The 14,116-nt window shown below is 37.6% G+C and overlaps 2 protein-coding genes across 2 annotated transcripts; both read right to left on the bottom strand.

Annotated features, from left to right (window-relative positions):
* Positions 1-1,511: 1,511 nt before the first annotated feature.
* On the bottom strand, positions 1,512-8,354 carry LOC132980728 (CD209 antigen-like). The gene is made up of 7 exons (XM_061047029.1): positions 8,195-8,354; positions 7,732-7,862; positions 5,951-6,049; positions 5,062-5,850; positions 4,436-4,578; positions 3,305-3,414; positions 1,512-3,169 (listed from the first exon to the last, which is right to left on the bottom strand). Exons 2-7 carry the CDS (start codon positions 7,850-7,852, stop codon positions 3,031-3,033), a joined length of 1,401 nt encoding a protein of 466 aa, XP_060903012.1. The 5' UTR covers positions 7,853-7,862; positions 8,195-8,354; the 3' UTR covers positions 1,512-3,030.
* A 1,904-nt stretch (positions 8,355-10,258) lies between these two features.
* On the bottom strand, positions 10,259-13,665 carry LOC132954394 (N-acetylaspartate synthetase-like). Its single transcript, XM_061026950.1, has 3 exons — positions 13,389-13,665; positions 12,988-13,152; positions 10,259-11,103 (listed from the first exon to the last, which is right to left on the bottom strand). The coding sequence occupies exons 1-3, from the start codon at positions 13,588-13,590 to the stop codon at positions 10,721-10,723; spliced, it is 750 nt and encodes a 249-aa protein (XP_060882933.1). The 5' UTR covers positions 13,591-13,665; the 3' UTR covers positions 10,259-10,720.
* Between the last annotated feature and the right edge of the window lie 451 nt (positions 13,666-14,116).

A 14,116-nucleotide genomic window follows, 5' to 3' on the forward strand; every position in this document is an offset into this window, starting at 1 on the left:
AGTGACTTATAAGTGACCTATTACCTGTTATTAATGCTTATTACAAGCACCTTAATATAAAGTGTTACCAAAATCTCCAAACGGCCTGTTTGAGCACACATTATCTGAAAAGAGGAGCTGGCAAAAGTCGGAGAGGATGGACTTTTCTCATCATTGGGGGGTTTGTAGATGGACTAGGGACATATATTAGTGTTTGGAAAAAATTATAAAATTAATTTTGAATAATATTTGATGAAACAAAACCTGGTAATTCTGATTTCTAATAGAAGGAAATCAGAAATAGAATCAATCAATCAATCAACTTTTATTTGTATAGCGTCAACTCATAACATAACAGTGTTATCTCGAGACACTTTACAAGAAGCAGGTAAAAAGACCTTACTCATTGTTATGTTACAAAAAGCAGGTAAAAGACCTTACTTATTGTTATGTTACAAAAAGCAGGTAAAAGACCTTACTTATTGTTATGTTACAAAAAGCAGGTAAAAGACCTTACTTATTGTTATGTTACAAAAAGCAGGTAAAAGACCTTACTTATTGTTATGTTACAAAAAGCAGGTAAAAGACCTTACTTATTGTTATGTTACAAAAAGCAGGTAAAAGACCTTACTTATTGTTATGTTACAAAAAGCAGGTAAAAGACCTTACTCATTGTTATGTTACAAAAAGCAGGTAAAAGACCTTACTTATTGCTATGTTACAAAGATCCGGCCTATCCGTCATGAGCACTTTAGCAAAGCAGCAAAAGTTACAGTGGTAAGAAAAAAGTGTTCTGGCAAGCCGTCAACCGACGATCTTGAGGAGCCTAGGGGAGCTCAAGAGCTCCCAGGAAAGTAGGTGGTTAGTGACTGAGATTTATAGATAGATACATGCAGTAATATGATGTACTGTATATGCACAGAGAAAGAGAGAGAGAGAGAATAGTGGGAGCTCACCGCCTGCCTGTTTGAGTGGGTGGGGCAGAAAGATTGAGACAGACAGAAACATCTACACAAAGCAGGGTGACAGAGGGTGTGTGTGTGTGTGTGTGTGTGTGTGTGTGTGTGTGTGTGTGTGCGTGCGTGTGTGTGTGTTCCCACCATTTCTGTCAAACAATGAAATAATGAATTCTGCTTTGCTGTTTCCAGAGAAGATGAACACAAAAATAGGATCCATATCACTCATTATTATGTTAGAGTCCAATAGTTACGCTTAACAACATTAATCAAAATAGTAAATGTATTTGTGCATTTCATTTTGCAAATGTATTTCACCAAGATTTCTTCCCTGGTCATAGACACCACTTCAACAACTTTGTGTCAAACTGTTGTCAGACAGGTATGTTAAAAATGGAATCATTCTCTCTGCATAAAGCCCGTGCCTGCCGCCTGTCTCAGAGCCCCAGAATAATTACCAGATAGTCACTGGGCAGATGGAGCTCAAGTATGATGGAGCCAAGAAAACATGTAGGATGCATAAAGGATTAGAGAGATTTAAGGAATTACAGCAAAGAAGACATTTCAAACAGATCCTAAGATTGTGAGCAAAATGTTTTTATTGTTTTGATGAACCATCATTAAAATATCCCAACATATTTGGTAAAGGTAAATAGTTTTCAAATGATTGACGTGTCATTGAGGTCCTTATAACTGAATGGTTAAAACAGAAAAATTCTACATGTAGACTACACCTAATGTAATGGTATTTATGAAGAAGAGAATGGAGTTACATTTTTAAGATTAAGTATAATGTACAGCAAGAGAGGAAAGTCACCAGAAAGTAAACAGTTTATGTAAATGAGTTGGCTACCGCTTTGATTTTGATTATTCTTCCCAGAAGATTGGGACTGAAAATAGACTGATGACAAAATCAACTGAAAATGTTTCAGCTTCAGAGGCTGAGTAATCATTCCTTATTATGGTCCCCTAGTATTATTCAAGATCCGAAAACATAAATACTACACTTCCCATAATGCAACACAACAACGTCTGTTATAAGAAAGACCTTTTCCTGTCCCCGCATCTTTAAATCCAACCCATACAGATTTGTTTTAAACTTTAAAAAGAGCCGTAGAGAACATTACATTGTGTGTGTTCACCCTTTCTGATCTCACAAGAATCACTAAAAAAACACTACAGGGACATTAAAAACAAAAACATGTGAAGAAATCATTCAAAAGACATATTTGACCATGTTTGCAAGCTGAGTTTAAGCTGCTCCATCAAAAGCACAAAAGGAAAAGTACTCTTTGCATAAGCATTAAAAGCAGGGTTGGTCATTTTTGGAAACTAGCATGATTTTGAAAGTAGCATTCCCTCAGTGCTTTGTCTACACCCCCTCCCCTCTGTGCTCACTCAAAAGCCACGCCCCCTCACTTACATGCATGAGTCTCATGTCTCATTGAGTGGTAAGTAAACATTAACCTTTTACAACTGACAAAGGCCAACGACAAACTCAATGTTTAAACTCTGTCATCGGTGACACACTTTGTGTTTGGGCTAGTGAACACAAGGGGTAGAGAACAGGCAGGGAGACAGGGAAGCATGATTGGTTCATTAAATTGGTACCTCGTGGCAGACATTGGTCGAGGTCTTTACAGGCTTAAAACTGCTACAGATGACGGATTATCTTCGTTCCTTTTTCAGAGCACATGAGTTATTAATTTCTGTCAGGACCTAAAGACAATTTCAACCTAAATCTTAAAAAATGTATCTGGAGAAAATGACCAACCCTGCCTTTATTCTGGTGATTAAACTTTAAAACATGTGGAAACTCCATCCTCCACATGTGGGTAAAGCACAAACAAATGTCATCCTTTATTAGTTATGTAGAAATATGATTAATTCATACAGTAATCACACACTTCGATTGGAATCTCAGTCCCCTATTAACCAAGCAGTTTGCTCTAAACAACCTACATCCATCTGTATCAACGCCAGCTCCACACAGGCCATCTGCTAACTCCATAGTACATTACTCATCGTACGCCACTCTATGAATGTTGTGTTTCATTCTGTGCAAATGATCACATGATTTCTCCTAACGTTAACATTAAATTTCACAGATAAAATATTGTAATATCTTACAGTTCTCATCATTCCATTCACCCACTCCTAATGCTCGGTGCCAGAATTCAACACAGTCCTGGTTCCTCCCGCTATGGCTATTAGGCTGACCTTTACCCCAGAACCTGCAGGACAAGGAGATACAAGCAAAATGAAAATACGCATAGCTATATTCTTTGGTGCATGATGTCAAGAATGTCAAATTCTTGTTTATTTGTTGTGTTTTTTGGCAAATACAAGATATGAGATTGTTTTATTACGTTGTAGTCATTGGTGTGCCATCCACCCATTCCCACTTCCCCTCAACTCCTTTATCGGTCAGGCCAATCCAAACTTCTTGGTCACTTCTATACAAGCCATTGACGAATCTCTAATAGAAAAAAAGACATGAAATTTAAAGAGGTTCTTTACACATGAAGTCTTAACAGGTCACATAAAGGAAATGGGGAAGTGGATGCTGACATTTGAGCCATTTGTCCAGTTAAACCGTTGAGGTTGAAGCTAAACGTGTCAGCCTGGTAGACGAGCTGCGGTGGTCAAGCAAGTAAGAGATTCAATAAAAAGAGGGGGCAAGAACAATCATGTCAGAGACTTCAAACATTTTTTGAGATTGTTTTGCAGGGTATATGCTTTAAAGCAAAACATGAATGCATGCTAAAGCGTTCACATTACACTGAGGTGCCGGATTTTGTGTTCATGCAGCATGTTTTTTTCCTTTCTAGTTTGGATTTGTGTTTGACACAATAGTTGTGTTTCAAATGGGATTAATAAATCAAATGTTGTGAGAAAAAATATTCTGACGTATGCACTAAAAACATGCCCATAATGGGAAATGACATTGTTTCTATGGAGTTCTGCTTTGTTTTGGTCAGATGAGAAAATTATGTGCAAATGATCTTCCTTCAGCATACTCATTCTGCAAAAGTAGAAAAGTAGTGTAGAGGCACGTTCCTGGGTTTGGGGGAATAGCTTTGGATAATTCATAATGCAGCTCACACTTTCTGGTTGCTGCCTGCTTTGATTCGTACAAGTTCCCAAAGCTTTGATGTGTATGAGCTTTCAAAAGAGAAATCGACCTCCGATACAAATCCATATAATCCATGTTTCTTTTAGGTTTGTTTTGCATTGCGACATGCTGAGGCTGTCTTAGCTTGAGTTCACACTACGTCTTGTCTTAGTTGGGGAGAAGTGAAATGAAACAGTACGGTTGCAGTTCTGATGAGGTGATGTAAACTGCAGAGGTAGAATTCATGGTTAATCCTGTTATAATGAAAATACAAATGTGTGAAGCTCAACAAATATGCCCACAAAAAGCACAGTGATTGGGCTTTTGTGATAATGATTGTGCTGACACACTTAAACATAAAGGTAATGCACAGATAAAAACTAACCATTTCCTTTTGGCTTGTGATGATTGCCAGTTCTGCTCCGTTGTTTTGGCAGTATTCTCTGGCTAGAGTCCATGTTTTCTTGACAACAGAAGTGAAGAAGCAGCTGGACTCAAATTTCCTCCAGCCCATTTTGCATGCCGTTTCTGAAAATTGAGGAGAATTACCAATCAACAACCAAACCCCTTGATATAACTGTGATAACAACTATTTATAATATGTGTAAAGACTACATTTTGATTCATCCTTAATTAAGTTTAACCTCTATGCCTAATTATAATAATAATAATGGTAACTGCAGATAAGTCAGAGTTACAGTATCTGTTCTTAGTTTGTTTCTGTTCTGATCATTAACTTACATAACTCTTTCACATCATCCTAAATCAAGTTTAAGTTCACTTCAGATCTTTTCTTCCTACAATGACGTTGAAAGTCTTCTTTTATCAAATGGTTTATATTTGTTCTAAAGAGCAGAATAGTAGGGAGGCTATACAACTTCTTCCTCTGAGTGTTTATCTGAGTACTCAATCTAGAGTAAAGCAAGTGCTGTCCTATTTGTTTAAAAAGAAAGACATTCAATAAATAACTGGTCAATAGAAACATTTAGTCATTTGAAACTTTTTGCTTACTGTCAAGGGTTGCGTTCAGACTGTCCACTCCGATTTGCAGCAGGGATCTTTCTTCGGTCAGTTCTTCATTCATTTTCTGCAATCTCTCTCTTTCTTTAGTTTGATTATTACATTTAAACTCAGTGTAGTTTGACATCGCTTTCCCAAATTTTTGTGTCAAAAGATCTTCTTGTATTTTAAGAGTGTCGCATTCTTCCTTCAGCTTGAGGACTTCATCCAGCAGGTTTTGGTGACTGCTCGCTGCCTCGTCTTTTTCATAGGCAGTGAAGTTGTGTCTTTCTTGCAAATGTTCTACTTCTTCAATGAGTTTCATGTAGCTCGTTCGAAGCTCACCTTTTGTTCTGCTTACGTTATGGAATACATCCTGCAAATTGTCCCTTTCTTTAGTCACCGAGTCATAACTCACATGGAGCTCATTTTTGCGTTTGAGGACAAGATCAAATTGCATTTGTAACAAGTCTTTGTCTTTAAACAAGGCATTTTTGGTAGTCTGCAACTGGTCTATACTGGCTTTTAGCTGTTCCACCTCTTTGTTTAAACCATCATGACTGGCCTGTAACTGACTTTGACTAAGTTGAAGTTGTTTTTTTTCTTCAGTCAGTAAATTGTTATTGGTCTGCAGCTGGTCTTTCCTTCTTAAGAAGTAATTGTTCGTCATCTCCAAATCATTTCGAATGGTCTCAAGATCCCTTTTCTGTCTTTGCTCGACCTTCAGTTGGTCCTGTAGATCCTCTTTGGCTTTACTCATGGTTGTTAACTTGTTCTGTTGATCTTGTTCTACTTTTTGATCTGCCAAAGATAAAAAAGGATTAAATAAACAATATTACAACAACACAAGGAAACTTTAAAACATTTCACATTTCTGGTAGAAAAAAGCAGGGTGACTCACGGTGAACACTCTGACCTATGAGTCCAGCCAATAGGAGAGCACACAGCAGGGCGAGGCACAGTGTCGCAACTCGGATAGGGTTGTTTCTCAATGCATGAACTGAACGACACCAAGAGTGGAAACAGAAACTTAAAATTCAAGAAGTGTGATGAGGAACTGGACATTATGTGCTTCATTTGCAATAAAATACTGAAACAATGTAATTCACCAACATAAATCACATTATTTGTGTTACTTTTGACCAACTAAAGGACATGTGGCTCTGTCTATTTATTTTTTTACTTGGGCCCGAGATGAGCTGGTTGAGCTGATGGATGTGTAGATGGATGCATGTGTGGATGGATGGATGGAAGGATGGATGGATGGATGGATGGATGGATGGATGTGTGGATAGATGGACGAAGGATTGATAGATGGATGGATGGATGGATGGATGGATGGATGGATGGATGGAAGGATGGAAGGATGGATGTTTGGAAGGATGGACGGATGGATGGATGGATGGAGGGAGGGATGGATGGAACTTTGTCAGACAAAGGTTGAAAGCAGCTGCACTTGCAACATATTAAATAAAGTGAAGATGTAAAATATGCAAACAAATAAACAGAGGTCTTCAGCATACTTTGGATTTGGAATTCACCTCTATATTCATATTTAGATTTGACTGGTGTACAAAAGACTGCTTCGGTCTGACCTTGTTAAAATTCAGAACCCTGTATCTCAGGTTTGATGGTAATAGTTCACATGCACTGTTTAGAGTGTGCATGGAGATAATGCTGTTAGCCAGCCTTAACATGTTTGTATTGTAGGCTAATTCAGAAAGTCTCTGGAGTGGCTGGCCTACAATATTTGGGCAGACTTTTAATCAGTGGAGCAGTGTAGACTTTAAAGTAGTGGAAAGACACATGTACCATGTGGTGTTTAGACACATTCTTGTTTTTGTTTTTTTAAATGCCCCAAAATATGCCAGTCGGCAGAAAAAATAAACTTTGTGCAGTTAAATTCGATGTGGTCTTAATTAAAAGGTCAAGAATTACACCCAAATATAAGGTGACACTCTTTTCCATGATTAATTACAATATGGCCTTTATGCCTTACATTAACGCACACTGGAGCATTTTCTGTTTATATGCATTCTGTGAAGAGTTTAATACTGGAAGTAATTTTCACATGCACAAGTGCACAGCTCTTTAATTGCAACTTTTGTACATTTCTTTTTTTTATAGCTTTATATTCTATTATATAGCTATTAGCTATTATATATTTTTAACTGTGTTTCAGATTTGTATCGTATTCCATTAAAGTTGTCAGCAGGAGCACTGCTGTTTCTTATAGCTTCTTACTATTTTTATCTTTTGTCCTCTGTTGATTGCTTCTTACTAAAACACCAAATCAAATTCCTTGTATGTGTAAATGTACTTCTCTGACTCTAATTCTGATAGCATCATTATTAACAAAATACAATCTCCTCTGTGTTCTTTGTTTTACTCTCTATTCACGGCATGTTGGTGCAGCCCATGGTCGTCAGATTTAACTAACAAAGATATCAGAGCTGTATCATCAGAATACTTCAGAATGTATTGATTTGGTGTACTGAGATAATTTGGTGTACACTTTATTAAAAGTGAGAAGCACAGCTGAACTCACAAAACCCTGTGGAACCCAAGCATTATACATGATAGCATATGAGATGTCTTTATTTACATATATTATTATTATTATTATTATTATCATTATTATTATTATTATTATTATCAATAGTATTAACAAATGACCTTTACCTGAATTACGAAGCTTGCTGCCATCCAAAAAAGGTTGCTTGTAGTCAATTTTGCTGTTGTCACATTCAAAGTTTGTCACAGTAGAGGCTTGGTACTTAACTGCCATCTTTGCATCCTTCATGAGCTGGAGTCTTACAAAAAAACACAGTAGCATTAGTTTATGACAGTTTACCATTTAACTGTAATGTTTCTAGAGAATGGATCCCGTGTTGATAACTTCCCCCCTTATTTATTCTTCTCTTCTACCATCCCTCCAGAAAGATCCTATGCTGAAGACTTTTATAGTTACTTTACCAAATGATACACATCTGCATGCCTTAATATAACTAGTAAAAGATATATACAATAAAATAAATGAAATATATACTTTACTTGTTCACAACTGCCTCAAATGTGGCCTTCTCTGTTTAGCACTTCAATGTGTATATCTCATGAATGTAAAATATAAACAAAGTAGACTTACCTCTGGTTGTAGAGTTGACCATACAGTCAAATATTCAGATATTTAAAGAAATGGTGTTTTCAGCAGTCAGAAAGTAAAATACAGGCTAATGATTGGCTCCCTGTTACTTCACCCTGCAAAAGCAATGTTCTTATGCTAGAGGATCGCCAGTGTGTGGCCAGTGGAATAATTGGTCAGGAGGCGGAGCAAGAGCTTTCCTTGCAACTGGTTTAGTCAGTTAAATCAGATTAATAAGGGTTCAATTGCAATTAATCTTAAGACAATCTTGGCCCTCCAAGATACATTTCAACCTCTGAAGTGCAATCTTCTTTGTTCTGTCATTTACTTTGAGTACCTTTGGGGGGGGGGGGTAAATTCCCTTGCACTAGATAAGACCAAATTGTTCATGTCTTGTTGAGGTAAAGAAAAAAACTAGCCAGTTCTTGAGGGTAAGAAGACTATGCATTTAAGATCATGGGTAATACAGCAGATATAATTAGTGTAGTTTAGAGATTTGTCAAAGAGTAAAATGACTATGTGTTGATTTCATAATAGTCACAGGAAACATTTAAGTGAATAAGAGGAAGAAGAGATTTCACAAGACAAAAAAAATGCTTAACATGCAATTTTCATATCAGCAAACCGGGGGAAAGTTAGAACATACCTACTGATTTTGCAAAACGGACAATAGGTTGATACATTTATTTTGTTTTGACTTGTACTGTTATCATAAAAAAAAACATTGTATCATTGATCAGAAAAGTGAATTGCATTACAAAAAACGTTGCTTTATTCTTAAAATTCAATTTTTCCTCTAACAATTAACCTGTCTATCTTTTTTCCTGGTCAGTTTCCATTTGAGTATTTTTTGTGCAACTTAATTCAAAATCATGTGATTCATCTTTACTTTATAATAGTAGTAATAGTAGGAAGAAGTTAGAACAGCTACAGAGTTGGGTTCAGCACTGAACACTTTTTGTCTCATAAAGTGTTCAGCAGTTCTTTCAAAAACAGTTTTCATAGTAGTCAAAGGATTGTTGCTGACATATGGATATGATTCTTTAATTTATTTAAATTAAATGATCTGGAAATGTCAGCCTGATGCTGAGGAATGCTTGAACGCTGTCACAAAGGAACAAGATGAAGTGGCACAGAAAGATGGGAACACAGAGACTAAATACTCGAGGGGAGTGAAGACAATTAGACACAGGGGAGACACGGGCGGGAGGGGAGGAAGCAAATGACCTGAAAAGAGACACAGGGTAAGTATCAAAGTAAACATGAAACAGGAGAATAACTAATAAAAAAAGGAACGTTACTACCCTGGAGATGTGACAGCAAAACTATGAATGATGAAATGATTCTCTAGCAAAACAGATTGTATAAAACACCAAGATGAGGTTTATACAATTATCTCCATGACCTTATATCTGTAAAGCACTAACACTAACTGGTTTGTGGACTCAACCATAAAACCTCACGTTGGAATGTAATCACAATGAAGACTTAAAGCAAGAGACTGAGACCAAACACTCAATGGAAAACTGTTCAATGTGTTAACACACCCACTGAGAATTATTCTCAATGTCTTGTGAAAATACATACTATCTGACTCATCTTTTGCAGTCTCCTCCTGCTGGCAATGAAAAAGAATGCAGGTCTAAGGCCTTTCCAATCTGACTTCACAGATTACATGCAGGATCCATTATTTTTAAAGCTAGGTCAGAACATTTCAGGCTCTTCTGCATTCCTTTTTTTTTCCTTGAATCTGTCTCTTGGTAATATTGAAACTTCATTGATTGAATTCTGAAAATAACCTTTATTTAATCTCAATGAGATCAAGACAGATCAAGAGAGATGAGTATTAAACATAAACAAAAGCAAATACAAATAGATCATAAACACAAATAACAACAGCACACACAGCCTCAGAGAAAATCACAGAGGATATTAAATGAGCTTGCTAAACATCCACTTAAATGAATCTAGGGAATTTGTGTTATTTTTTTACAAAGCATACATTTGTTATACCCCTATTAAGGCATTTTAAATGGAAAAAGGAAAAAGGCTTATGGAAATTCAAACTTGAAAAGGTTCTTACATTGATAGTGCTTCTTATCACACACATAAAATACTGGATGCCTTTGGTCCATTAATGCAAGTCTATATCCTCTACATCAGTGCTTCCCAAAGTGTGGGCCGTGTGGGCCCTGGTGGGCCGTGTGGGTACTGCAGGTGGGCTGCGAAAAGCCCTCCACCAAGTATAAAAATAAAAGAAATATCACAATAATGATGATTTACCATGAGTGAACCCTTTAAGTGATTAGTAAGGCGTGTCATGACTATTCATGGACATAATGTTTAGTAAACTTTTGTGTCTCTCTTGCCATAATGTTATGTTGTAATGTACAATAATTTACCCTAACTGAAAGTTATAGATGTAGTCATAAAACATTTTTTTATAACGGGCCCAGGAGTAATTTTGTATTTCAAAGCGGGCCGCGGCAGTCTTAAGTTTGGGAAAGGCTGCTCTAGGTGTTTTAAGGACTACTCTGCTGAACTGATATTTTGCACATCCATGCTATAGTGATAATGACGGACCCTGTAGAAAATCCTTTCCACTAAGGACAGTCTCGCACCAGGTGTGACATAACCATTGGTGATGCCCACACATTGAAAGCCCAGGCGCTTATAGAGCTGGTGGGCAGCGTGTGCGTACGCTGTGGTTCCCAGGACAACAGTAGAGTACTTGTGGGATACAGCGAACTCCAGGACCTTTCTTCCAAGTGCGACCCCAACTCCACACCGTCGAAACCTCCGGTCAACAGACATCCGCTGCAACTCGACAGCACCTCCTGACTTCAGCTGGCTGACTGCTGCTACAACACCCACCACTTTGCCTTCCAGCACTGCTACCCAAAGACAGGAGTCTGAGGTGGGGGGGGCAAGGGCACAGCAAGAGCTTAATACATCAAAGTAGCAATATGTACGATATACTGTACACTGAATTTAATCATAAAATGACCTTACATATCAGACATTAAGGAAACATTCGATGTTGAAGTTTCTCTGTCAACAGTGCAGCAGCCAGTATGTCCTCCTTCTAACTTTTGATTTCAGTCAGTAATAGTCTGTATTTGTGTTGAGGAGAACGACTGGACACATTTGGAAAATGGAGAGAGGTTAGAATGCAGAAAGGTTGCAAGACCCATGCAGAGCTGGCTAAACACTGAAGCTTCAATGTCTGCGTCATGGGAACCTGGGTGCACATAGACTCTAGGGAGGAGGGGGCCGGGGGAGACAGCTCTCATTAATGTTTTGAATTTGGACTGCAGTACCCATTTTAAACACTAGGTGCCAGAGTTGCATATTGCTCCCCAAACAGCAACCTCCGGTCTTGAAAAATTAAGCCAATGCGGAAGTGCAGAATAATGAGTTTGTGAAGAGCCTGCTTGAGACTAGCTCCAGGAACACCATAATACTCACAACAGGCAAAAAGCTGTTTTTACAGCATAAACTAACATGTTTACAGCCTGGTACAAAAAAACAAATATGTCTGATTAGTTATTGTCATCACTGGCACACACTGTACTGGGGGTGATATTTTTTAAAGGGCTCCGTTATGATTTTATGAACGATACGGGTTATCCATAGGTAGGCGCGTAGCTGACATGATTGACAGGTGGGCGCCATGTAACAATTCTTCAAGAGGCTTAAGACCCGCCTCAGCTCCGGCTCCAAGCCTGTTGTTAGATTGACTGAAAAATAGGGTGAGACAGCATTTCCAGCATGGCTGCTGCTGCCAATGAGCCTCCAAAGCCTCCTGCAGTAACAGATGGCTGACGTCACGCAGGCTTCAAACATTAATATTTACAATCTATGATTGCTCTTTTAATTAATGTATAAAGATAATGTTAATACATTACAGATACTGTATATCATCATGAATACTTGATGATCATGATTAATTCATGCTTAAGTCATGCTTAATTCATTAATGCGTATTCATGATGATTTGTGGACCCTTATTATCTTATTTCTCTATCCATTATGAAACAACATCTTGACAGAAAAACTGACCAAAAAAATGTGTGTGTTTACTGGGATGAAATGTAAATCTTTTACCTCATCATCAATTTCTGTTTTTCTAAACAACTTTTGTTTTTCTGTTGTAAGATTTTGATCTTGTAATTTCCAACATTACAGTAATTGACAAGACATATTTAATGATCATCATTCTTTGTCACTGACAAAGTCTGTATTCTATTACATACATAAAAAACATGTCACTAAATCAAATCCAAAAAGAAGCTGGTCCTATCAGCCTCCTCAATTGTTTACACTTTTTTAGAGTGAGGATACACTGTTATTATGAAATTTAGATTTTTGTCTTGTTTTCTAACATTCATTTTATCATTCATTCATTTTATCATTCATTCATCAAGACATAGGATGTGATACAGAAGGTTTTGGCTTACTGGAAACATATACCCTGTAATGAATGGCTATGCTCTTGCACTGCTTTAAACTTGCTGTAGTGTTTTCACACTTTGGTCTTGAATCTGGTTTAAACTATTCTGGGTCTTTGGCTGGCAGGATTATATTGGATTCAGAAACATTGTGTTAAGAAGGTCATGTTTATGCAATGCTGACTCTGTCAGGCAATAAATGAAGAATCAAGGTCATATGATATGTTGGGTGCTCTAATTCTATCATATGCATCAGCAGTGTAAGGAGATCATGTTTGATGGGATACTACAGTTGAAGTTTGAAGTAGAAAGTAAAAAGTACAGTGTGAATTCTGAAATGTATACCTGATGATTTCATGTAGAACCCTTCCATGTCTCCCATGTCTCTGCTCATGGCACGCTCGAGGTAACCATGGATCACACGTCTGCTGTAAAAGTAGCGTCCACACAGACAAAGTGCAGGGAGGAGTGCTATCACCCACCAACACATGGTGATGACAGAACAAATAACTGCCAGAGAAAAGACATGGACAGATGTGTTACTCTACAGAAAACATATTGTTCCTGTATATTTCTCTGCTGCTACAGAACAGAGTTGATACATTTGGACAGTGTTAACACATGAAAACAATACAACAAACAAAAGAGAGCATGTTTTCTTTTATTTGTCAATGAACGATAAAAGATATAACACACAAGAACATGTGTTATACATGTGAACTATGCCATATGTGTATTATTCTTACTTGTCATAGAAGTGTAGAGTAGGATACTCTCCGGGTGATGTCTTAAGCCTTTGAAGGCAGTGTCTGGTACCATCTCCATCAGTCCTTCAGAAAAGATCCGCTGCACTTCAGCTTTGTCTGCCGGCTTAAACTCACGCACAACTACAGTCTGTGTTCTATATGGAGATTTTTGGAGACCCTTTTCTGTTCCTTTGTCCTCCATATTAAATTTAAAAAATGGTGGTAATGAGGGGATGATGGTAAAGAACAAGTAACTTTAAGACAACCCCTGAAAACTACTTTGTCAACGAGTGTCCCCACAGATAAGTTCCTTAACTCATTCTGAGGCGACACACACCCTCTTATCAGTTCTATATAGGAGTTTACTGATAGGCTTTATGCAGGAGCTTGAGGTGGGGCGAGGGGTTAATCTTCTCAAAAACAATGTGTCTTACTACAAAGTTGTCCTATGAGGATGTTACCAGCTGTTCTGTCTTGTAAATGTTAACTGCTAGCCAATCAATATTAAGAAATGATCTGGGTTTGCGCAGACTTTGAGAACATCTGGAAAGCTGTTGGTTAAGCTAGCTGTTGGAAGTGATGTGGTTAGTACATACTGTACCTCTTACTGAAAAACTAGCTGCTTGGTTAGATACACTTTGTTTTTGATTGGAACATACACATTACAATAAAACATTGTGACATGCAGGTGTTGTGGCTCTTAAGGTGCTTTCGGCACTTCACATGAA

This window comes from Labrus mixtus, chromosome 2 (genome assembly GCF_963584025.1).
Source record: "Labrus mixtus chromosome 2, fLabMix1.1, whole genome shotgun sequence".
NCBI classification, from domain to species: domain Eukaryota; kingdom Metazoa; phylum Chordata; class Actinopteri; order Labriformes; family Labridae; genus Labrus; species Labrus mixtus.